Genomic DNA, 25,827 nt, shown 5'->3' with positions numbered 1-25,827 from the left:
TGAAGTGGTTTATGTTTTAAGCAGGCAGACGACATTTAACTGAAATGTGAGCTGATGTTTTTTGGAAGCAAGAAAAGTGAAAATGTATGACAAATGATAAAATTTCAAAAAGGGCGTTGAAGTAGTATTCAAATCTTTAGAAATAATGAGGCCATTAGGTTTGTAACTAGGGGTAGTAAATACAAAAGCTGCCAGTGCAAGTCCTGAACACGTCATTGGTTAAACCACAGCTAGAATGTGGTCTGCCATTTTTGAAAATTGTAAAAGAATTTTAAAGTAATGGGAGGAGAGCAGAAGAGATTTGTTAGGATGATAAGAATGAGGGGGTTTTGTTACAAAAAGAAATTGGAAAAACTTGGGCAGAAATGGTTTGGAGGAGCTTGGACACAAGAGCTCAACATTATAAGAGTGAATGTTGCAAGTAGAGCCATTTTAAAGGATGGTGTCCGTGGGAAATATTTCTGGTTAGAGTTGGTCATTAGGAGGCATAAACAATAACCTCCCTTTAATAGATTTCGTGGAAACAAATAAAATCCCAATGGGACTGGACTGGCGAGATGCGGCAAGAATGTTCCCAGTGTTGGGGAAGTCCAGATCTAGGGGTCACAGTCTAAGAATAAGGGGAAAGCCATTCAGGACTGAGATGAGGGAGAATGTCTTCACTCAGGATTGTGAACCTGCAGAATTCTCTATCACAGAAACCTGTTGCAGCCAGTTCATTAGCTATGTTCAAGAGGGAGCTGGGCCTAATAGCTAAAAAGATCAATGGGTACGGAGGGAAAGTGAGAATGGGATACTGAGAATACATGATCAGCTATGATCATGTGGAATGGTGGTACAGGCTCAAAGGGCTGAAATGGCCTACTCCTATACCTATTTTATATGTTCTTTTTTTTAACATGATGAAAAATACTAGATCAGATGAACGAAGCTCACCGCATGTCGTAAGGGAAACGTGAGGAACTGAGGTTTAGGCTGAAAATTCCAGAATTCAGAGCCTTGGCAGTTGAAGGCATGGTGGAGTGTGTAAAATCCACCTTGCTCAAGAGGCCAGAATTAGAGGGAAGTGTTGGTATCTCCGGATTGTTGAGGTGGAGGAGATTGCAAAGGTAGTTAGGGACCAAGGTATGGAATGAATTTTTTTTAAAAAATGGATGAGAATTTTAAAATTGGGTTGATTTTTAAACAGGAGCCAGTGTAGGTTAGCAAGCACAAGAGTGATGGTTGAATGGAAGTTTTGGTGTGAGTAAGGACAAGGGCAGAAACATTTTTTGGATGGCTTCAAGTTCACAAGTGGTAGAATATGGGAGGCCAGCCCAGAATGTGCTAGAATAGTCAAGAGAGGCCAGTCATACAATTGTGATAGCAGAATCCAAGTTTTTAAAAAGGGAGCGGATAAATCAGAACTGATATAGGGAATACGGTAGGGGAGTGGTATAAAAACAGTTTGTGCCTGCTCTAACTCAGTGAAAAATGAGACGATTAACCCCTCAGCTGTAAAATTCCCATATTTGGCCTGGCACACAAGAAAAATTTGTATGTCGTGACACAGATATACTCATGGAAGAAAACACATGAATTAGCCCCATAACTATAGCAATATAATTAAAAACAGGGCATTACTACAGAAAATAGTTGATGCCAAAATATGGAATGTATTAAAAAGGCAACTAACTGTAGCACTTCAGGCGAATGGGGTCAAAGATTATGGGGAGAAAGCAGGATTAGGCTATAGAGTTGGCCAATCAGCCATGATTGTAAAGAATGGCAAAGCAAGCTCAAAGGGCCAAACGATCACCTCGTGCTCCTATTGTCTATGTTTCTATGTAAAAATGGGAGAATATTTCAATCAAGCAGCTCTAACCTTCCCTGCTTTTGGGGGCCAAAAATTGCCAGTTTGCCTGCTAACTGGCCATAGGCAGATCTCATAGAATCCTAGAGTGGAGAAGGAGGCCATTCAGCCCATCAAATCTGCATCAACCACAATTCCACCTAGGCCCTATCTCCATAACTCCATACATTTGCCCCAGCTAGTCCCCCTGACACTAAGGGGCAATCCTTCTAACCCTATGGACATCTATGGTCTGTGGGAGGAAACTGGAGAAAACCCACACTGACAATATGCAACTTCCACACAGACAATGACCCAAGGTGGGAATTGAACTTGGGTTCCTGGTGCTGTGAGGCAGCAGTGCTAACCACTATGCCACCAAGCTGCCCATGTTACTAGGCTGCATAAAATATCTGTGAAACATTCTATAGTGTCTGACTGCTATGCAATATGTATAGTTGAAGCAAAAACTGCATTCCTTCCTGTACCAACACCGTATGCTGCAGTGAATGCTATTTCATTTAAAATCTGATTCAGTGGGAGTATAAAGGTTCCAGAGCAGAAGAGAAAGGAACAAGTTTGTTTTGCCTGTGTTAAATAAGGGGCTCAGCTTGCTCGACTGATATTTCTGTTCCTTGTGACCTTGTATTCCTATTCCTCATGGCCTTAATTGTTCTGTTGAAAGATAACTTTTTTTCGGATCAGTATTGTATCAAGGTCTATCTTTCAATGGCACAGGAGAAAAAAACTAACGGACAGAAACTATTTAACTGCAAAGTTGGCTGGTTGTTTGGTTTGTGTGATGTGAATAGTGATGAATGTCACATGTACCAACTGGATGTGAGCATTCATCACCAACCTAGCAATGACTGTGGGCAGTAAGCACCAAAGCCATTAGCAGTGGTAAAGCGCTGAGCCAGGGATCAATTTAATGAACAAAGCATTGATTAGCTTTCCTGACTGTCATGCAAACAGTGAGTCATTTGCTATGATTCAACATTGAGACTTAACTAAATAGGTCCTGAGATCAAGCAAGATGCTCTTTAAAAAAGAGATGGGAATTTCGGTGGCCATTCTCCTCTTCCCTCTCCCCAAATGAAAAGATTATATAAAAGGCATAGTGTCATTCACGGAGGCACAAGTCCTTGTGGTCTGCAGGCGCAAGTGAAGTCCTAATACACTGAGGAACTCTCCCCTTTGATTCCTGTCAATATTGAGTTAGGCAGCCACTGCTACACATCAGAATTGACATGTACATCCCTGGATATAAGAAGGCAAGGATTCCATTCCAGAGTACAATCCAGTGAGCCCTGTTCTCAGCTGTGCAGAAGGAGGTCATTTGGCCCATTGAGCCTGTACCGACAACAATCCCACTGAGGCCCTATCCCCGTTATCCCACACATTTACCCTGTTAATTCCTCAAACTACACAATCCATGACACTAAGCTGCAATTTGGCATGGCCAATGCTCCTAACCCACACATCTCTGGTATGTGGGGGGAAACTGGAGCGCCCAGAGGAAGCCCACACAGGCACGGGGAAAATGTGCAAACTCCCTTCAGTGACCCAAGCTGGAAATCGCACCCAGATCCCTGGAACTCTGAGGCAGTGGTGCTAACCACTGTGCCACCACTCCGGCCCTGTTTGCATTCTCTCTCCAAACTGAGCACCTGAGATAGTTGCTGTGCTTCTGATAGTCACACCTCTGTTACTGTGTTAGTCATTCTGAGGTTGGACCAATAATCCAGAGAAAGTTAATTCAGATCTACCAAGGCAGTTAGAATATGTGGAGAAATCTGCTATCCTTGCATCATCTGGCTTGTTATGCCACTCCAATCCCAAAGCAATCTAGTTAGCTCTCAATAGCCTTCTAAAGTGGCCAAGCGAGCTTAGCTTTGGTAAGCTTGGGTGCATCCAGCTAATGATGGATAATAAATGCCAGCCTTCAGTCAACTCCCACATTCTGAGAATGCAATAAAAAGTCAGAGGTATGCTGTGCAATTCACCATTTGAATCTTGTATTTGACATTGATTTTATGCTAGTGTAATAATTTAATGGGTTTCTCCTGACTTGGTTCCATACTGCATGACAGACTTGGAGCCACCAACTCTCAATATTGTGTAGTTCAATGTTCTTGTGCTGTGAATAACGATGGGGGAAATAGGCGCATTTTGAAATAAGATAATTCATGGTTCATTGTGCAGCTATTTCAACATTAACAACCTTGGTGAATTCTCAAAAAAATAATATTTCAGTTAATTGTTTGTGACTGTCTCAACTAATGTACCTCCTTGACTTAATTAAGAATGCATTGTAACAGTGACAATTCAGTAAGATATTGATGCGTGAAGGGTGCCCTGTTACCAGTAATTGTGAAATGCTGCATGCCAGCACTGATTATATCTAGGATGAGGGAGACTAGTCACTGGACTATAATCCAGAAGCCCAGACTAACGCTCTGGAGACGTGGGTTCAACTCCCACCATGGCAGCTGGTGGAATTTAAATAAATTTGAAATTGGAAGCTACCTTTTGGTAAGAGTGACCATGAAAGCATTGTTGTAGTTTTTAAAAGAAAACATTTAATACTAAACCATGGTAGGCTTCTGCAGAAAATGCAGATGTATGGGATTGAGGGTAGTCTAGGAAATTGGATCAGGAATTGGCTAGCAGATAGGAGACAGACGATGGTAAATATTCGTCATGGAGTTCGGTTACGAGTGGTGTGCCTCAGGGATCTGTTTTGGGGCCACTGCTGTTTGTAATTTTTATTAATGATCTGGATGAGGGTATAGCTGGGTGGATTAGTAAATTTGCTGATGACACCAAAGTCGGAGGTGTGGTAGATTGTGAGGAAGGGTATCATAGTTTGCAGGGAGACTTAGGTTGCAGAGCTGGGCCGAGAGGTGGCGGATGGAGTTTAATGCGGAGAAGTGTGAGGTGATTCACTTTGGTAGGAATAACAGATGTGTTGAGTATAGGGCTAACGGGAGGACTTTGAATAGTGTGGATGAACAGAGGGATCTAGGTGTGTGTGTACATAGATCCCTGAAAGTTGGGAATCAAGTAGATAAGGTTTTTAAGAAGGCATACGGTGTCTTGGCATTTATTGGTAGGGGGATTGAATTTAGGAGCCGCAGCGTCATGTTGCAACTGTACACAACTCCAGTGCGGCCGCACTTGGAGTACTGTGTGCAGTTCTGGTCCCCACATTACAGGAAGGATGTGGAGGCTTTGGAGAGGGTGCAGAGGAGGTTTACCAGGATGTTGCCTGGTATGGAGGGGAGGTCCTATGAGGAGAGACTGAGGGATTTGGGGTTGTTTTCGCTAGAAAGAAGGCGGCTAAGAGGGGATCTTATTGAAACATGTAAGATGATTAGAGGTTTAGATAGGGTGGATAGTGATAGCCTTTTTCCTCGGATGGAGAAAGCTAGCACGAGGGGGCATGGCTTTAAATTAAGGGGGGGTAGTTATAGGACGGATGTCAGGGGTAGGTTCTTTACCCAGAGGGTGGTGAGGGATTGGAATGCCCTGCCTGCTGCGGTTGTAAATGCGCCTAGTTTGGGGGCGTTTAAGAGATCCGTGGATAGGTTTATGGACGAAAAGGGATTGGTTTAGATTAGTGGGTCATTGTTTTTTTTTAACTGGTCGGCGCAACATCGTGGGCTGAAGGGCCTGTTCTGCGCTGTTATGTTCTATGTTCTAAACCTGTCATCCTTGGCCTGGCTTACATGTGACTCTAGACCCACAGCAATATAGTTGACTCTTGATGGCCCTCTGAAATAGCCCAGCAAGCATTCATTTGCATCAGATTGCTACAAAAACAGTTGATGAATGAAATTGCATGCAGTACCTGGCATTGACCTACGATGCACTGCATCCAGCCCTGTTCTCCCTGCAAGCTGCTCCTTACTAACAGCTGGGAGTTTTGCCAAAATTGTGAGAGTTAGCACTCACTAGTCCAGCAACAGCCTGAGATGGAATGATACCTTGCAGACACTGTCTCAGGTACCACCATCAACGTTGAGGGAATTGCCTTGGGAGTCCTCAACATTGACTCCAGACCCCACGAAATCTTGTGGCATCAGGTCAGGCATTGGCAAGGAAGCTTGTTGATTACCACCTCCCTCCACGTTGAATGCCATTTGGAGGAACCACTGAAGGGTAAGTAATTCACCCACTGACTCTCTAAAGCCTGTTCATGATCTACCTGACATTTGTCAGGAGTGTAATGAAATCCCCTACCCAGATGAGTGCAGCTTGAAAGAAACTTGATAGCATCCAGGGCAAAACAGCCCACTTGACTTGCACCCCATTCACAAACACTCATTCCCTCAACCACCGATGATTAGGCAGCAGTGTGGACACAAAATATACTCTGGGTTGGAGGCTTCAATATCCATCATGAAGAGTGGCACTAACCATGCTGGCCAAGTCCTGAAGGGCATGACTGCTAGACTCAGTCTTAGTAAGAAGTCTGACAACACCAGGTTTAAGTCCAACCGATTTATTTGATAGTAAACTCGCAAGCTTTCGAGGTTCCCCTCTTTGTCAGGTGAATGAAGAGTTCTGGCCACTATCAAATAAATCGGTTGGACTTTAAACCTGGTGTTGTCAGACTTCTTACTGTGTTTACCCCAGTCCAACGCTGGCATCTCCACGTCAAGACTCAGTCTTGGCAGTTGGTGAGCGAAGCCATAAGAAGGAAATATCTATTTGACCTCATTCTCTCTGATCTGTTGCCGTTGGGTCAGCCATCTAAATTCTGTAGCTACAGGAGTAGGTCAGAGTCTAGGAATCTTCCAGCGAATAACTCGGCACCTGACTCCTCAAGGCTTGTCTACAAGCCAGGAGTCTGATGGAATATTCTCCCCTTGTCTGAATGCGTACAACTCCAACAACATTCAAGAAGTTGGACACCATCCAGGACAAATCAGCCTGCTTGACTGGCATCTCATCCGCAAAGTGATCTTTGTGACCATCTACAAGATACACTGCAGGAACTCACCAAGATTGCTTAGCCAGCACCTTCCAACCCCAAGATCACTATCACCTAGAAGGACATGGGTAGCAGATACATAGGAATACCACCATCTGGAGATTTCCCTCCAAGTCACACTCAGTTGTGACTTTAAATATATTGCTGTTCCGTCACTGTCACTGGAGCTGACTCCCTAACAACACTGTGGGTGTACCTACATCACATGGACTGTAGCAATTCACAAAGGCAGCTCACTACCACCTTCTCAAGGGGAAATTTGGGACAGGCAATAAATTCTGGCCCAGTCAGCAAAGCCCATGTACCTTGAATGAATAAAGAAAATTGAAAATACCTGTCATCGTGTTGTGTGGCAGCAGCAGCACCACTGTGTTAAATGAGAGATTTCGAACAGATCTAGCAGCCTATCGGTATCCATGAGACTCTGAGCCATCAGCAGCATTGTGTTCAACTGCAATCTATAACATGGCCAGGTGTATCCCCCACTTTCCATTACCACCAAGCGCAGGGATCAACCTTAGTTCAGTAAAGATTACAGGAGGGCATGCTGGGGCAGCACCAAGCATATCTAAAATAGGATGTCAGTCTTGTTAAGCCACACAAAGGACTGTTTGCATACCAAACAGCAGAAGCAACATGCAAAGACAGCTAAGCAATTCCAAATCCAACAGATCAGATCTGAGTTTAGAAGTCCTGCCACACCCAGTTGGGAATGATGGACAATTAAAGCAACTCACTGGAAGAGGAGGTGTCACAAATATCCCCATTCTTAATCATTGGGGATTGCTGCACATCCCTGCAAAAGACATATTAGTAACGATTTTTGGCCCAAAGTGCTGAGTGGCTAATACATCCCTGCTTCCCCTTAAATTCCCCAACAGATGCCAGTCTTCAGCCAATTAGATTCACTCCATGTGATACCAAGTGATAGTGAAGGAACCGGATACGGCAACATTATCCCTGATATTATGGCAATTGTACTGAAGGTCATGTGTCCAGAATTAGCCTTGCATCTAGCCAAGCTGTTCCAGTGCAGCAACAACATTGGCATCAAACCAGTCATGTGGAAAATTGCTCCAGTATTCGTAAAGCTGGAGAAGTCCAACCTGGCCAGTTACTGCCCTATCAGTCTATTTTCTATCATCAGTAAACTGATGGAAGAGATTGTCAACTGTTTATTGAACTGCACTTACTCAGCAGTAACCTGCTCACTGAACAGGACTGCTGAACTCCTGACCTCGTTACAGCCTTGATCTGAATACACGTGGCCAAAATACTTGAACTCAGGATGAAGTGGAAATGACTGCCCTCGAGTATGGCATAACTGGAGTCAATGAGAATCTGGGAGAATTCTCCACTGATAGAAATTGTACCTGGCAAAAAGGAAGATGGCTGCAGTTGTTGGTGATCAGTCATCTCAGTCTGGGGACATCACTGCAAGAGTTCCTCAGGGTAGTGTCCCATCCCTAACCATGCTCAACTGCTTCAGTGACTTTCTACCACCTCGAAAGACGAGGTGAGGAGATGCATGGGAATGCCACTACCTGCAAGTTTCTTCCCAAGCTATACACCATTCTGACTTAGTAAAGGAACAGTGATGTATTTCTGTCACTGGATCAAAATTCTGGGACTCCCTAACAGCACTGTGGGTACACTGACGGCACATGGAGCAGTTCAAGGTAGTGGCTCACCAGTACCTTGGGGATAGTCAATAAATGATGGCCAGTCAACAACACCCACAGCCATTGAAAGATAAGATTAATATTTGCAATACCATTGATCTACGATCAATTGAATCTTGAAGGTGGCTGCCTTTGTTAGCCAGTAACCAATTCAATGGATTGCAATTACTGAATCCTGCTAGTTTTGTTGTGAAACCTTTACACACTACGAACAACTATACAGCTGAGTAGCCTTTCAATTTACTGATGGTAATTATAAATAATTGAGTGTGCTCTGCTAGAATAGGTGACCTTTACTAACAAAAACATTAAGTTCTTCGTTCTGATAGCAACCCCATTTGTTTTTATTTTAATCATATTAATATTTAAAATGTAATTTCACACATTTGTTTCTGGAAGTAGAAAATATTTCTCTCTTCCATTTCCTTACCACTGGACAGCAGTAATGTAAGTACTCAGGATATGTCGAAATTCAATGCGGTGCTAAATGTTTCCATTAATGAATAACGTGAAACAAATAGGTAGGCTTGTCAGACAAGGATTTCAGTTCAAATGATAAGTTACTTTGTACCTTCTCAAAACATAGCCATAGCAAAGCCTTTCAAAAGTATAACTCGAGATTTGTACAAGTGCAGCACTACCTTCAATTTAGGAGTCAAAGACACATTTGATATTTGAATTGCATGTGTTTTATTCAATGAGGGTTAATAAATTTGAAATTTATCCTCAATATATAAATCATGATTTTTGCTGCAAACGTTTATTAATTAACTGGAACAGGCCGAAAGATGTTTTAGATTCAAAATTAAATAAAATGAAGCCCAGCCTAATAACGATTCAGCATATTGCAAATCAATTCATTAACCCATGTCACCAGACAAGTTGCAGAAAATGTGCTTGCTTCAATCAGGCAAAGCACTTCTTGCTGGGGAGACAAATGGCTGAATTATTCGAAGCTTGCAGAAATATTTCTGGGGGAAAAAATCAACTATTTTGTGTTTACTCATGTTGCACAAAAGGTTCCCTACCTTGGTCTCGAATTATAATTCCAATTTGTAGAAGGTTGCTGTTTCAGATTGATTGCCAAATTACAAAGTCTGCAAACATAAGAGTCAAGGATGACATTTCAACACTAAAGAATGAGATGCGTTAATTTAATGTACATTTTCCATCTAAATATTGAACAGGGCCTTTCAGACCAGCCAGGCTGACAGCTCCCAGTATAGCTCCTGACTTTGGAAATTGTTTCAGGCTACTGAATGACAATGCTATATTTTGCTTTCATAAAAAAGTGACAGCAGTGGTGGAATCCACAATTATTATTTCTACAAGTAATTACAAATCAAAGAAACCAAACCTTTCAGTTTTTTTCATGCAAGGCCTTCTTTTAAAATGCATTTAAATATATGTTCTTATGAAACATAAAATTTCATACATTCTCATTCTTAATCAGGGACCTTCTTAGTAACCTAGTGAGACTTAACAGCTGTTGTGACAAACCTCAAGTGATCTTTATATATAGACAGCTTCTCAAATCCCAATTCATTAAATTTAGCACTGGGACTAACGATGGCATTCTGTCAAATTTCACTATGGTTTTGAATTTTACATGGTAACGTTTAGATCCTTAATGACATGGGCATGCCTCTGTCTGTAATTGCTTTATAACCATTGCAAATAATATGAGCTGATTGGGAAATTTGGTCTAAAAGCTGTCATAACTCGTGTAGGGACATGTTCAGCACGACTTTGTGGGCTGAAGGGCCTGTATTGTGCTGTAGTTTTTCTATGTTTCTGTGGTGATTGTCACAATGTTTAGTTGCACACTCCGTACAATGTCAGTTTTTTAACCAGATTCCAGAATAAACAAAGGTGGATAAGAGAAAACCTAGACAGGGTAAATGGAGTCAGGTGGCTGTTTCGCAAATGCCTTCTGAAATGGAAAGCAATTAGGGATGGGCAATAAATGCTGGCCCCGCTAGTGATGCCCACATCCTGTAAATTACTTCAAAGAAGAAAAATTCCTGGCTCAATGTTGCCCATAAAAGAGGGATCTTCATTTCTGGGAGCCAGGTGCAAGATGGAGCCAACCCAGGTAGGAATGCAGGGGCAACCACAGGAGTTGAATGGCTCATCTTGGTGCCAATAGACTTTGCCCAGTGAAAAAACACCCACGCCCTCACACCCACATCACCATCAATACTTGTCCCATGCCCCATCCATACCACCTCATGACCCCACCTGCCCACTGTCCCCTCATGCTGCCAATGCCATGTTCTACTTTTCCATCCATCCTCATTTTTCCCCCTCATGCTTCCTATGCCAAGCTCTACCCTTCCATCCACCCCCATACCATCTTTTCACCCACCCCTTTCAGGCCCCCTACATTAAACTCTGCCCTTCTACCCACACACTTGCTATGCTCTCCCCATGTCCATTATCCCACAGTACTTGCTCTAGAACCAATTAACACTGTGTATAGTGGGATCTGTTAAAATAGCTTTGAAGAAATGTAATCTATTGGTAAAGTTATCCCGTGAAAGGGAAATGATGCCCACGTTAATTAGTGTTAATCACACTGGCCCTTTACAGAAACTTGAAATTTTTAAATTTATGTCAACATTGTGAAATTGATGAGAGTTCAGAGTTTCAGCTGTCAAATCAAAATGTTTCCTCTGGTATTCTTGATACTAGTTAATCTGCTGGGTGAGTAAGAGTATATTAGGATAATTGTTCAATTATGTGATGACAAAACTACTTTATTTGGGACTAATTAAAATGAAATACAGCAATAATTCCAAATTCTGTTTAGTTATGCGAATATCTTTGAATCTTAGTCTCATTGCCAAAACATCCACAGTTTTAACACATTATATTTTAGATTCTATATATACCTGACTATAAATGATTAGTAAACCTTGTATAAAGTAATGATTAACTGGGAGTGAGTTGAACAGTTATTTATGACTAACTGCTTATAAGAGTTTTCCAAGCCTCTTGGTAATATTTTAGTCTTGCAACCATCACCAAATACAATTTGTTCTTTGTAATTATGTTTAACCTTCCCATAGCTGACTACAGCCAACACTTGAACACTTGAATATTTAGTGTTAGACTTCTTTATACTGCCCACATTTGGGAAAACTCTTGTCGTAACGAGCCAGATCTGCTCCTGTCGGTGATTAAAAAGCATCAAAAAGTGAGAACTGGTTTTATAACAGATGCCAGGTTAAATGTTCCTGAATTTCAGCAGTTAAATTTATACAATTCCACAAGCATAATTGGAAAATAATGAGTAGTAAGCCAAATATGAGATGGGGAAGACCAAAAATTGTGAAAGAAATGAGGTATGCAAAAGAGGCAGAAGTGTGTAGGGAGGGAATTCCGATGTGTGGGACCTAGATAACTGAATGCACAGTTGTAAGGAGTTTGGAAGGAGGCAGCCTTGGAGCAGCTTGTTTATGAATAAGACCATAAAGGAATTCAAACTAGAGGATGATTTTGATTGTGACTGTATTGCAAGCCAACATAGATCAACAAGGAGATGAGTAACATTTGGTTTAGGAAAGGATATAGAGATAAACTTTCTGGATGAACTGAAGATTATAGTGTGCAGGATGTAAATCTGACCTGAACAACATCGAAACAGTTGGTTTCAGAGACTGTGGAGATGGATGACAGCTTTAGTAGCAGATGGCCTGAGGCAGGTGATATAGGTAGGTTTGAGATTTTTGCAATAGTAGGTACGAGGCTCAGAAGCTCAGCTCACATTAGCTGGGGAAGAGGTTTTTCAGTTTGTGGTGAGATACAGAAATTGGCATTGCTTTTCCCAGTGTTAAAGAAAGAAAGTTGCAATTACCCAATAATCGATTGGAATAACACAGTGATTAGCACTGCCTCACAGCACTAAGGACCCGGGTTTGATTCCTGGCTTGGGTCACTGTCTGTGTGGAGTTTGCACGTTCTCCCATGTTTCTCTGGGTTTCCTCTGGGTTCCTTCCACATTCCAAAGATGTGCGGGTTAGGTGGATTGGCCACGCTAAAGTACCCCTTAATGTCGGGGGGCTAGCTGGGGTCAATGCATGGGGTTATGGGGATGGGGCCTGGGTGGGATTGTGGTCGGTGCAAACTCGAGGGGCAAATGGGCTCCTTCTGCACTGTAGGGTTCTATGATGATGGACAAAAACATCTTAAAAGAAAGGAACAGGAATGGGCCATTCAGCCTACTAAGCTTATTCTGCTATCAAGTTAGATCATGGCTCATCGAGTTGTGGCCTGAACTTCTCTGCCTATGCTCCCTGTAGCTTCATCTGCCAAATTTTTGCCCATCCACTTAACCTATCTGTAATTCTTTAGTGGACTCTTTGTATCCTCTTCTGGTGCAGAGGAGATGATCTCCTTGATTTGCAGATTGATTCTTGATATCCAGCCAGATCTGATAATAAATGGCTTTAAACAGTTGCACAACTGGATTTGAGAAAGAATGAAGATGAGAACCATATTGGAGGGGATAACAAGAGTAAATGTTTCAATGGGGAACAAAGGCATCAAAGGTAGAGGTGAAGGAGTGTCTGAGCCAATTGACAATTGCAGCTGAATGCCAAGTCGAAAGCAACAATTTGAAAGCACTATTGCGAGCAACTTGGGAACATGGCAAGAAGTGCAGACATTCTCTCCCTGTGTTGTTATATAGCCACTTCTAAAGTCTGATATGTTTTCTCCTCTTTACCGAGTTCCCTCTTCCTTTTTCCCCCCTTGGTCCTGTGTCATGTATCGCCCTGAAATAAAGTGGATGACTGTCTTGACTGATACCAGTTGGCGAGACTTGCTGTCTGTTTTGTGTTTCTGGTGACAACATAGCTAACCTGTTTGCTATCTCCTTGTGAAAGCATGAATAAGGTTAAGGATCCAATCCATTATTACTGGTCTGTAGTCCAGTGCGTCAACATGTGGAGTCACCAGTCCATTTACACGTTTAGTGGAATAATGGCAGTGCTCTGGAGTGCTAGACACAAGCCACTTTACAATTCAAACCTGCGAAATGGGTCACAAAGCATTTTGTGTGGCATAAAGAAAACCAATTTGAATTGATTAATTTTAAAGTGCATAGACAACATTGATTTTCTAGTGTATTGTAACGGAAATGTGCAAGTGTTGAGAAAAATATAATTCTTTTTAACCAATGCACACTGTTTTGTGTTCTTCCAGCCTATTCCCAGTTGGAAAATCATATCACACCAAACTATTTAGGGAGTACAGAATACAAACAGACTCTTCCTCCATCATCACCAGGCAGATACTCACCAATTACCAAAGTCATGGGGGATGATGAAATGACCAGGTAATGTTTCATTCATTTATAATGTGTTTGCTATTTGCTCAATGACTGACATTACACAGATAACTTTCCTTCCCTGTTATTCTTTAGAATCATAGAATCCTACAGTGCAGGAGGCCATTCAGCCTGTCGAGTCTGTCCTGACACAATGTCACACAAGCCCTATCCCCAAAACCCCATGCATTTACCCTAGCTAGACCCCTGACACTAAGGGGCAACTTTGCATGGCCAATCCACCTAACCAGCACACCTTCGGAGCGTGGGAGGAAACCGGAGCACTTGGAGGAAACCCACGCAGACAAGAGGATGTGCAAACTCCACACAGACAGTGACCCAAACCAGGAATCAAAGTATGGCACTGTGAGGCAACAGTGCAGTGCAAATCACTGTGCTGCTCTTTATTCCTGTAAAAGCCTAATTTTATCAAACAAACACTTTTCCCCCTTCCCCAAAAGGGAGCACTTCATTTTCACTGTCAAACATTATAAGGGAAATATAGGCTTTGCAGAAGCTTTATTGCACAAAATACTCCCAGTAGCTGTTTCTATACATGTATTCACTTTTGTTTTTCCTACATATGAAGCACAAGTTTCACAGTGAATGTCTATTGAGGAGCAGAACATAGGGCAGAATGCGTGCTCTCATAATACTATGTTTTGTATGAAAAGACATGTCTGTCCTTGCTCTCGGAGTACATTCCAATTAATTCAGTAGTAAGCTTTCATGAGTTTAAAATTGTTTATTATTGTGCAGTTGCCCTGAATTAGTGCAATATCCAATACTCAGTCTCATGTGAAAATGGTTGCTATCACTCACTCTGGGTACAGCTAAAGAGAGTGCACTTTTACAGGTTACAGTTAGTCAGTGATTTCCGATCTTCCAGGTGGCAGGCTTGTGGTTTGTTGAATAGATTAGATCTAACTTTAAAGTGAAGGTCTTGTAAAGCAGAGAGTTCACAACAGGTTGTGAAGCTTCTTGTAGACAAATATCCAGAAGGTTTGTTTCCAGGTGAATTTTGAAATTGAAACAGGTTAAGAAATTTGGCTGCATGATGACTTGCTACTAATTTGAGTCTAGGTTTTGTTTGAGTCCTAGTGTAAGAAGGATAACAAAACAGTTTCAATCACATGACTTCTGGGTTAATACTTAACCACCTAGTCTAGTTTGGACGGAGGAGGCCATTATGCTATAATGTGAAGTTGATTGTGGCCATTGAGTTTTAATCTTCGCTTGTGTCCAGTATGAAACATGGAGACAGGCAGCCTGGAAACTCCATAGTCTTTAGGTATTGGCCCATCCTCAAATCATGGGATGTGTGAACACAGATGGCTGTGAGATATCCTTCTCTATGTCCATATTTAGGTATTTGCTGGAGACTTGATATGGTCTGAATTTGTGGCAGCCATCTTATAACTTGGTGTCCAATTTTTAAAAGTATTGATTGAAAATGTATAATATGCTGTGTCTGCACTGGGCATGACACAGTTTTGTCAACATGCTGCTTGTTGCAACAGTGGGTGAGCTGCTAATTCTCCAATCTGAAGTTTCCATGACTGTCCCCACTCCAGCTTGATGTGTCCTGGCCTGTGACACCAATGTTATTTTTACACATTGGTCAACTGATAACTGTGAGTGGCACTGTGGTTAGCACTGTTGTCTCAGGGCGCCAGGGATCAGGTTCAATTCTGGCTCGGGTTACTGTCTGTGTGGAGTTTGCATGTTTTCTGCATGTCTGCGTGGGCTTCCTCCGAGTGCTCCGGTTTCCTCCCACAGTCTGAAAGACATCTGGTTCGGTGCATTGACCCAAACGGGCTGGAATGTGGCAACTGAGGGAATGTCACAGTAACTTCATTGCAATGTTAATGTAAGTCTTACTTATGACTAATAAATAAGCTTTAAGTCGTGTTGGTGTAGAATAGATGTTCCAAACTTAGTTTATTTGGCTGCTGGGAAATAGACTGATTCCTCTTGCATTCTCAATGATGACACATGGCTGCTTTCTGTCTTTGGTTTAATCATAAAATGTCTCAAAGCCATCTGGTGAATAAGAGGGACCATGTTCTTCCCCTTCATTTTGCACTTCTGATCCCAACTTGCACCTGAAATAGTGAACAAAATCACTTGCTATGTAAATAATCATCCAGCTTAAAAATAAAAGTACCAAATCCCTCCTAGTCACTCATATCATGGAAAATGCTGGCAAGAGTTAGCAGGTCTGGCAGCATTTGTGGAGAGAGAAACTGAAGTGGAGCTCTAAAGAAGTGTCATACAGACTTGGAACCTTTACTGGTTCTCTCCACAGATGCTGCCAGTTTTGCTGAATTGTTTCAAGTGTTTCCTGCTTTTATTTCAGATTTCCAGCATCCGTACGGCTGCACCATGTGGGAGCTCCTGGAAGCCATTGTGATCCAGGGCAGGCTTACCTGCAGTATGTGTTTGGGGCTCGGAATTTCAGCTCCAAGTCATTGAGCTGAAGGCTGAACTATGCATCAGGGAGGGGAAAAAATTACACAAGCGTTTTGTACCAGGAGGCAGTCAACGCCTGTAGGGTAGGGTCTTCTGATTTGGTCAAGAGACAGAAGGGTATGATTGCAATGAGGCAAGTAAGGGAACCCAGAGGGCAGGAGTGCAGCCTTTGCAATTGTCCAAAAGGTTTGAGGTTCCTTCAGCTTGTTTCAATGAGAGTAGGGCTACAGGGTACATGAGATGACTGACCATGGCATCACAGTACAGGAAGCCATTCCGGCAGCGGGGGAGCAAGAAGGAATACAGTGGTAATGGGAACGGTAAAATGAGGGAGATTGACACTGTTCACTGTAGCAAAGAGTGGGAATCTAATCGGATGTGTTGCCTGCCCAGTGCCAGGGATCATTTGCTTAGCTCGAGAAAGGATCCAACTGTCGCAGTCTATGTAGGTACCCACAACATAAGCAGTGCAAGAATAAAGGTTTTGTACAAATCAGTATGAGGAGTGACTTATTAAGAACTCACCTTAAGGTGAGAACAGCCATAAATTAAGAAGTGGAACCTCAAAGCTAATAACCTCTGGATTATTACCTGAGCTATATGCAAATTGGAATAGGGCAAATAAGGTTAGAAAAATGAATATGATTGAGAGAAGTGGGTTGTGGTTCATGGGGAAAGTGAGGGCTGTATAGTTGGGACAGTCTATACTTGAGCCATGCTGGAACCAGAGCCACATAACTAGGGAGCTGGGAAAAATTTTAAGTTCAAACGCACGGGCAAGGGATCAAATTTGGGAAGATGAGTAAGAAACATGGCAAGAGAGAAAAGTATTAATCTGGGAAAGGAAGAACAGATCTTGACAGAAAGGGATAGAAAGTAAGTCAACGATAAGGCTGGAAGCTACAAAAATAATAAAATAACACAACTAAAGGCTCTGTATCTGAATGCATGTAGCATTAACTCATAGTTTAACTAAGTACAATTAGATAGCCATTACAGAGACATGGCTGCAGAATGACACAGACTTGGATCTGAATATTGAAGGGTCCTTGATGTCTAGGAAGGACAGGAAGTTAGGAAGAGATGGAGATCTGTTAATTATTGATGATATTAGCATAACAGAGAGGAATGACCAAAGTTCATAAAACCAAGATGGAGACGTGATTTGAATGGAGATGAGAAATGGTAAAGGTAAGAAGTCACTTGCTTACTTACCCTAGATCCCTTAACAGTAAGTTATGAAAAGGTCATAAGGAAGCTGTGGTAGGATATAGATGGGTTAAATGAGTGGGCAAAGATCTGGCAAATGAAGTATAATGTGGGAAAATGTGAGATTGCATCTTGATAGGAAGAATAAAAAGAAGCATAATGTCTAAGTGGATTAGAGGAATCTTGGCGTCCTTGTGCATGAATTACAAAAGGTAAGTTTGCAGGGTCAGTGTGCAATTAGGAAGACTAATATAATGTCAAGGATTACAGGGGGAATTTAATACTGATGTTGGGAGGTTATGCTTCAACTATATTGAGCATTAATGACACCATATCTGGAGTACAGTATTGGTCTCCTCATTTACAGAAGAATGCAAATACTTTGGAAGTAGATCAGACAAGGTTTACTTGACCAAGATTTGGAACGTGTGGGTTGTCTTATGAAGGAAGGTTGGACAAGCTTGGCTTGTATCTGCTGGAATTTAGAAGAATAGGAGGTGATTGAAACGTGTAAGATCTCAAGGGGTCTTGACAGGTTACGGATGTTTCCTCCTGTAGAAATCTAGAACTAGGGGTCATTGTCTTAAATGGGTGGATCCTTATTGTTAGACAGAAACAAGAATTTTTGTCTCGGGTTGTGACTACTTGGAACTCTTCCTCAAAAGGCAAAGGAAGCAAAGTCTTTGAATATTTTTATTGCAGGTTAGATAGATTCCTGATAAGCAAGGTGGTGAATGGTTATTGGACCAAGTGGGAACATGGAGTTTCAGTTACAATCAGATCAGCCATGATCTTATTGAGGGACTCCTAATTTGTATGTTCATAAGCTTAATGCCATCATTTAAAAATTGGCAATGTAAAATGTTTGACAACCCTCAGTTAAAGGCATTTTTTTGAGATCATTTGAGTCAAAGATATCTGTTGAGTGATATCTGTCCTGTATATGCTGAAAGAAAAATCTTTACGCAGAAGTCTTCAACCAGCAGCTGATGGTGATTGCAGTTCATACATAACTCCCCCACCCCCAGAACATTCTGCAATTCTTGTTGCAGCCCATACCTACCTTCAAATAACCCTGAAAACCTTCTCTTTGAATGCATCACATGTCATTTCCTTTGATCTTCCACAGTTGCTGCTTAGTGTTTAAGTTGGCCCTTTGTAAAGCACCTTGGGACACCTTGCTGTGTTAACGTGCAAGTTATTTATGGCTGTTCTCAAGCAGGTGTCAGAAGCTCCAGATTACTGAAAACAGAACTGAGAATTAGTTCTGGAACTATTTGCTTACTAAAATATTGAATTTGTCTTTCATCTCTTGCTAATCGATTTTAATAAAACGTACAGATTTTCTGTCTAAAGGAGACCTTTTAAAAAATATGATTTAATATTTAACTATAGGAATAAAATGCAAATTTATTCCCTGTTCAAAAGCTCCCTGATTTCATATCGTTCTTGTACCATCCAGTGAGGTAATCTGTACCCCAGCCACCTTGCTGCATTTCCATTTAAAATGTTCTAGTGCGTAATAACAGAAAGCAACATTTCAAGCCTCAATAGAGTAATTATCTTCTGTGTCCATTTTATATTAAGCTAATATTATCAGGTTGAAATTGTACTTTGGGTTTATTTTTTTCTCTGTGCCTCAAGTGCATTTTATGAGGGAGGAGGGAAAAGGTCGTAAAACTTTACTGCTCTTCCAATTGCCATTTGATTTACTTTTCTCTCAGTTCTGACATTCACTGTCTGAGATGTGAATACCCCTCTATTTTCCTTCCTCCCTCTTACAGGGGAGCGCCAACCTTGCATTCAGCAATTTTCATTGTTGGCACCAAAAGTTAACCCTGTTGAGGGAGAATCACAGGACCATGGTGGCACAGTGGTTAGCACTAATGCCTCAGCTCCAGGGACCTGGATTCAATTCCTGGCTTGGGCCATTGTCTGTGTGGAGTCTGCATGTTCTCCTCATGTTGGCATGCATTTCCTCCCAAAGATGTGCTGGTGAGGGTGCATTGGTCATGCTAAATTCTCCCTCAGTGTACCTGAACAGATGCCAGAGTGTGGTGACTATGGGATTTTCACAAAACTTCATTGCAGTGATAATGTAAGCCTACTTGTGACTAACAAATAAACTTTAAAGCTTTTAGGTCCATGCCTCATCCTTAATTGCTGCGACATTGTTAACTGGTCATCAATCTGACAGCTTTAGAACTGTGACCCCTGTGATCGTGGATGTTGCCAGTTTTCCATTTGCTAGATAGTCCTACTGCCATAATATAAATGCAAAATACTGTGGATGCTGGAAATCTGAAATAAAAGCAGAAAATGAAAAAAAAAGTTCATCAGGCCTGGCAACATCTATGGAAAGAGTGTTAATGTTTCAAGTCTATATGACTCTTCAGTGCTACTGCCATCTTGTTTATGTGAGGTAGATAGAAAGAGAATTTCCACTTATTAACCAAAAACATGTCCCGGCACCCAAAAATTGAACTGACTGCATCAAGTAATATTTACCACAAAGTTAATAACTGACTTTCAGCTTCACTGGCAGGTGGACGGAGCGTAACGCACAGTATAGGCCCTTTGGCCCTCTGTTGCACTGACTTGTGAAACCAATCTAAAGTCCATCTAATCAATGCTATTCCAATATCATGCATAATAATATATATTAATCAGATTTTAAAATATTCCTTTGCAAATCTGGAAACAGTTACTAATTCTGAGTTAACCCCAAAATAGACAAATGCATGATTGCATTCATCCACTCTCCTCAACATCTTTCTGTAGTTCAGAAAAAACCCTCAATATAATATTTAGGAGAATGTGACCTTGAGGGGTCCTCAACAGCTATTGTGGATCCTATAAAGTTTTCATGGCATCAAATCAAACATGGGCAAGATATTGCCACCTCTACCACCTAGTGCCCTCCTTCAGCTGGTGAATCAATACTCCCCCATTTTAAACACCACTTGGAAGAAAGCACTTAGAGTATCAAGGGCATGTAATATGCTTAGCATTGTGGAATGCAATGCTTTTTGCCAAGTGTGGCTCCTATAGCCCCACTATGCCTGAGTGGCTGAACCTTGAAGGACATTGCTACAAGACTGGGCTTGCAGCAGGTGCCAGGAAAAACTTACTTGACCTCATTCACCAATTTACCTGTTGCAGATACATAGGAGTGACTGCTTCATAGTTCTGTCTTTGATTGACAATACCATACATCATCTTTCATGGTGATACCACCATACTAAATGGTATAGATTCAGATCAGCTTAAAGTCCCAGGTTTCAAATTTACACAGAAAATCTAGGCAACCCCCTACAGTCTGAGGATGGGCCAGGCCATTTGTTGCACAAGTGGAACACGAAAAACAGCTCAAATTGTGACTAAGTCCATTACAAAGAATAAAGAAGATTACAGCACAGGAACAGGCCCTCAGCCCACCAACCCTGCACCGACCATGCTGCTATTCCAATATCATGCATAATAATATGCATGAAACCCCCTACCCTTCTAAGGACCATGTCCCTCTATTCCCATCCTATTTGTATATTTGTCCAGACGCCTCCTAAAAGTCATTATCATGTCTGCTTCCACTACCTCCCAGGCAGGCACCCACCACCCTCTGTTTTAAAAAAAACAGCACTTTTCTCGTACATCTCCTTTAAAACTTGTCCCTCATGCTTTAAACCTATGCCCCCTTGTAATTTGACGGTTCCACCCTGGGACTTCTACCCTGAGATATGCATTCCTGGTAACATCGGAGTGGATTCTTAACCTCAATGTCGAACTATAACTGTTTTCCCAGCCATATCAATAATCCTTTAAAACTTAAAATTGGCATCCACAATCATGAATGGCAGTTGGCGCCAAAGATGCTCTATGAACACCCCCATTCTCAATGTTGGCAGAGCCCAGTGTAGTTGACAAGACTGAAGCCTTTGCAGCCATCTTTGTCAGAAATGCCAATTTTCAATTTCTGCCTTCTCTTGTTGGCCTCTGCATCACAAATGCCCATTTTTAGCCAGTTCCATTTACTCCTCATGATATCAAGAAAAGGCTGAAGGTGCTAAAATGCAGCAAAGATGTTGCCTGCTGACAAAATTCCAGCTGTAGCATGGATATCACTATGCCCCTAGCCTAGCTGTTCCAGTACAGCAACAACACTGGCATTTACCTGACGAAAGTGGAAAATTTCCCAGAAATATCCTGTTCACAAAATGAGACAAACTCAATCTGACCAATTACCATCCTATCAGCCTATACTCTCTATCAGTAAAGTGATGGAAGGTGTTTTCATCAGTGCTATCAAGCAGCACTTGCACAGCAATGACCTGCTTACTGATATTCAGTTTGGGTTCCACTAGAACCACTCTGCTCCCAGGCCTCTTTATAACCTTAGCCCAAATGAGAAAAAAAAGAGCTGAATTCAGGAGCTGAGTACTGTGTGCAATTTTGGTCCCCTTTATTTGCAAAAGGATATATTGGCCTTAGAGGGAGTACAGAGAGGGTTCACCAGGCTGATACCAGAGATGAGGGGGTTAGCTTACAAAGAGAGAGTGAGTAGATTGGGCCTGTACTTGTTGGAATTTAGAAGGCTGAGGGGTGATCTAATCGAGACATATAAGATAATGAAGGGGCTAGATAGGGTGGAGGCAGAAAGATCCTTTCCACTTAGAAAGGAAACAAGAACTAGAGGACACAGCCTCAAAATAAGGGGGGAGTCAGTTTAGAACAGAGTTGAGGAGGAACTTCTCTCAGAGGGTAGTGAATCTCTGGAATTCTCTGCCCATTGAAGCGGTGGAGGCTACTTCATTGAATATGTTTAAGTTACAGGTAGATAGATTTCTGATCAATAAGGGAATTAAGGATTATGGGGAGCAGGTGGGTAAGTGGAACTGAACCACCATCAGATCAGCCGTGATCTTATTGAATGGTGGGGCAGGCTCAAGGGGCTGGGTGGCCTACTACTCCTCCTATTTCTTATGTTCTATGCTGCATGCAGGCATAGAGCACTTCAAGACCTGGACAACATTCAGTCTTGGGCTGCCAAGTGACAAGTAAAATTAGCAGCTCCACTGTCCGGCAATGGCCTTCTGAACAGGAGGGAATGTGGCCATCTCCCCATGACATTTGTTGAATTCCCCATCAACATCTAGAGATCACCACTGATCAGAAACTTAACTGGACCAGCGAAGTAAATTCTGTGACCACAAGAGTTGGGTACTCTGAGTAACTCACTCCCCCAAACCTTTCTACCACCTACAAGGCAAAAGTGAGGAAAGTGTTGGAATACTGTACCCTTGCTTGATTCATTGCAGCTCTCTCAGTATTCAAGAAGCTCAATATCTTCCAGGACGATGCAACCTGCTTAAGTTGGCACACTGTGCACATTAGCTTATACATTCACTCTCAGTTCCATCCCATCAACCCCACTTAGAACCAACAATACTATTCACTGCAGCAACTTGCAAAGCCTTTTATAACAGCACTTTCCAAACCTGCATAAAAGGACAAGGCAAACAGACACAAGGCATTTCTCTGCATGGAGAGCTGTTAGAGTTTGAAATGCTTTACCATTGGGTGTGGTTAAGGCAGTCCTTGTAGAATCATCATAGAATCCCTACAGTGCAGAAGGAGACCTTTCGGCCCATTGAGTCTACATCAACCACAATACCACCCAGGCCCTGTTCCTGTAACCCCACAGATTTACCCTGCTAATCCTCTAACATTATGGTCAATTTAGCATGACCAATCAACTGAACCTTTTTGGACTGAACATCTTTGGACAGTGGAAGGAAACCAGAGCACCCGGAGGAAATCCATGTGACCCAAGGCTGGAATTGAACCAGGGTCCCTGGCACTGAGGTAGCAATGCTAACCACTGTGCCATCCCTCTACCTCTTAAGTACAAGTTAAAGAAATGTGTAAAGCAGAGGGAGATGCAACTATGTGGGGACAGAGCAGGACAGTGGCCTTGGTTTGAGACTGTCTAGCAGCGAGTAGCCATAATCGATCGAATGATATCCCTCTGTGCATGAACCATTTGTTATTCTGTAGGGGTTGCAAAATAACCTGGTTTTAAAATTTAACTATAAATACCTATTAAATCTATCCATCATCCTAAAATTTGTAACATTAATATTTCCCTCCAATTCCAGTTGCAAAGGAGATTGCTTGTGTGGGCGTATGTTTATTTAATTGGCAGCAGGATATTTATTTTTGTATGAATTTTGCTTGGAGTTTACAATGAATATTCTAGAAAGCTGTCTAGATCCACAGGGGTAAAACAAAAGATCATGCATTATATAAACAGTATGAATTCTAAGAATTATCTGTTTTGAAAGGGTATGGAGTAGATTTTCTCCACTTGTGGTTTGAAAAGCACAATTTTAAAATAGATTCATCCATTTCATCATTCTGTTAATGTTCATTCTAAAATGATTGTAATACTGTCGCAGTTTTTCCTATTAAGGAATCATATTGAAAAAACTGCATGCTTTCTCGAATTCTGAAAATTCAGATATGTTTGGACGAGTCCTGAAACATTAAAAAAACACACACTTTTATACTGTGTTTAAAATCTGTACTGTGCTGTTCCTGGTAAAACACTTGGTGATCCCTTTCGATCTATGATTTGGACTTGGTCTTTAAATAAAATGTCTTGCTAATGATATTGATTCCATGCTTGGATCAGTGCCATGGTTGCAGTAGTCCAAGATGATGGTTATGGGGCAAGGCATTGTGTAGATAATGTTGCAATGTATTGGGTGTGTTTCATAAATTAAGCAGCATTAATTAGACACTCATGTTTTGCAAGGGCAAAGGGACAGGAGTGGGCTATTCAGCTCATCAAGCCTCTTCCATTTTTCAGTTAGATCGTTGATCTGTGCCTTAATTCCACTTAGCCATCTCTTTCCCATATCCCTTGGTACCTTTATCTAACAACGTGTGTCAATCTCTGTCTTAAACATTTCATTTGATCCAGCGTTCAGTCTTCTAGAGGAGTGAGTTCAAGATTTCCATTACTCATAACAGGCAGAAACCATACGGCAAGGAATAGTGCCACCAGTTGGTCATGTAGAGCCCCAGCTGCTGGTTTCTCTGACTCTAGCCTACTGAGTGCACATTCTCAGGTTGTGACTGCAAATAAGGGCATGTAGCAACTCTGGACTGAAGTCTTGGAATTTCAGTAAACAGGAAGGCTAACATCTGCCTTTAATGTGGAGGAAACACTTTTAAAGGGTAGATTTTTGGATGGAGTCCTTACTTGGAATACAACTGAATGAAACGTGCTCCTTTTCAAGTTGTTGAACATATTAAGCAGTCGTACAGTGAACTGTTTGATTGAAACCATATTAAAGCACTATTGACCCAGATAAATTAAGTATTGGAAAAGCTCACGTATATGCCAGATTTGATTTGTTGCTCTTTCTCAGGTTCTCTCTGCATCCAGATCCCAGCTGGAAGGTCATTGCTATGGTTAATTAATATTCTAGGATGCAGATTTTATTTTGTTAATGCTGTTAGATTTTTCTCAAATGAGATAATTGATCTAAGCTTGTAATTGCTTTGTGGAGAGGCTTCAGAAATATGATTTTTGTGGCCCCTGTAGTAATTGGAAGCATGACCAATACAGTCCAGCTTCTGTTGGAATTTTTATTTTAGTGCTGACCATTGAAAACATGTTATCAATTTAGCTATCTTTACTGACAGCTTTTACTGAAGGGGATGCATCACTGCATCTGCGCTGCTTGACTTTTCTCATTAACCAGAGACAGTAACCACATTTTAAATAGTCAATATTTAATTTTTTGCCTATCGTTTGAATCTACTCTCAATGCCTGAAGTGCCCTGATTACCATGTAATATATGCAGGTGCCAGTTATTTTCAATTTTTTTAATGTAGGACATTAGAAAGGCAAATAATCACTATACACAATGTGATAATGGGGGTATGTTCACAAATGGATTGAAAATCAGATAGCTAATGATACTGGTTCATTTTTGAGATCTCAACCCTATCTATTCATTTTCTCACCATAGTCCCTCCATCCAGGAACACATCCAGTTACCCCATTGAGCCTTTCTTTGTAAATTATTCTAGAGTGTTGGGTTCTCTGCTGTTTAGAACTTTGCTATTGTAAGCACTTTGCCTTGATCAGTTTTTATGCTTGGGTCCACAAACATCTGACTCAGGAGGATAATGTGCTACAACCGCCCAGGTCCCACTTCAGGACTTGAGCACAAAAGTCAGGGCTGGCACTCCAGTGCAGTACTGAGGGGGTGCTGCAAAGTTTGGATGAGA

The 25,827-nt window shown here is 41.7% G+C and overlaps 1 protein-coding gene across 23 annotated transcripts in view; it reads left to right on the top strand.

The window, feature by feature from the left end:
• LOC145341066 (disks large homolog 1) overlaps positions 1–25,827 on the top strand; it is a 353,734-nt gene that overhangs the window by 249,848 nt on the left and 78,059 nt on the right. For all 23 annotated transcript variants that reach the window (XM_080185853.1, XM_080185852.1, XM_080185851.1 and 20 more), the window contains one exon: positions 13,721–13,853. In XM_080185853.1, coding sequence (XP_080041979.1) covers positions 13,721–13,853 — 133 coding nt within the window. The remainder of the gene's footprint in view (positions 1–13,720; positions 13,854–25,827) is intronic.

The sequence above is a fragment of the Carcharhinus amblyrhynchos genome, chromosome 3 (genome assembly GCF_965287045.1).
Source record: "Carcharhinus amblyrhynchos chromosome 3, sCarAmb.v2.hapA, whole genome shotgun sequence".
Lineage (NCBI taxonomy): Eukaryota > Metazoa > Chordata > Chondrichthyes > Carcharhiniformes > Carcharhinidae > Carcharhinus > Carcharhinus amblyrhynchos.
The sequence above is the reverse complement of the archived record's forward strand: the minus strand, read 5'-3'. Positions and strand labels throughout refer to the sequence as shown.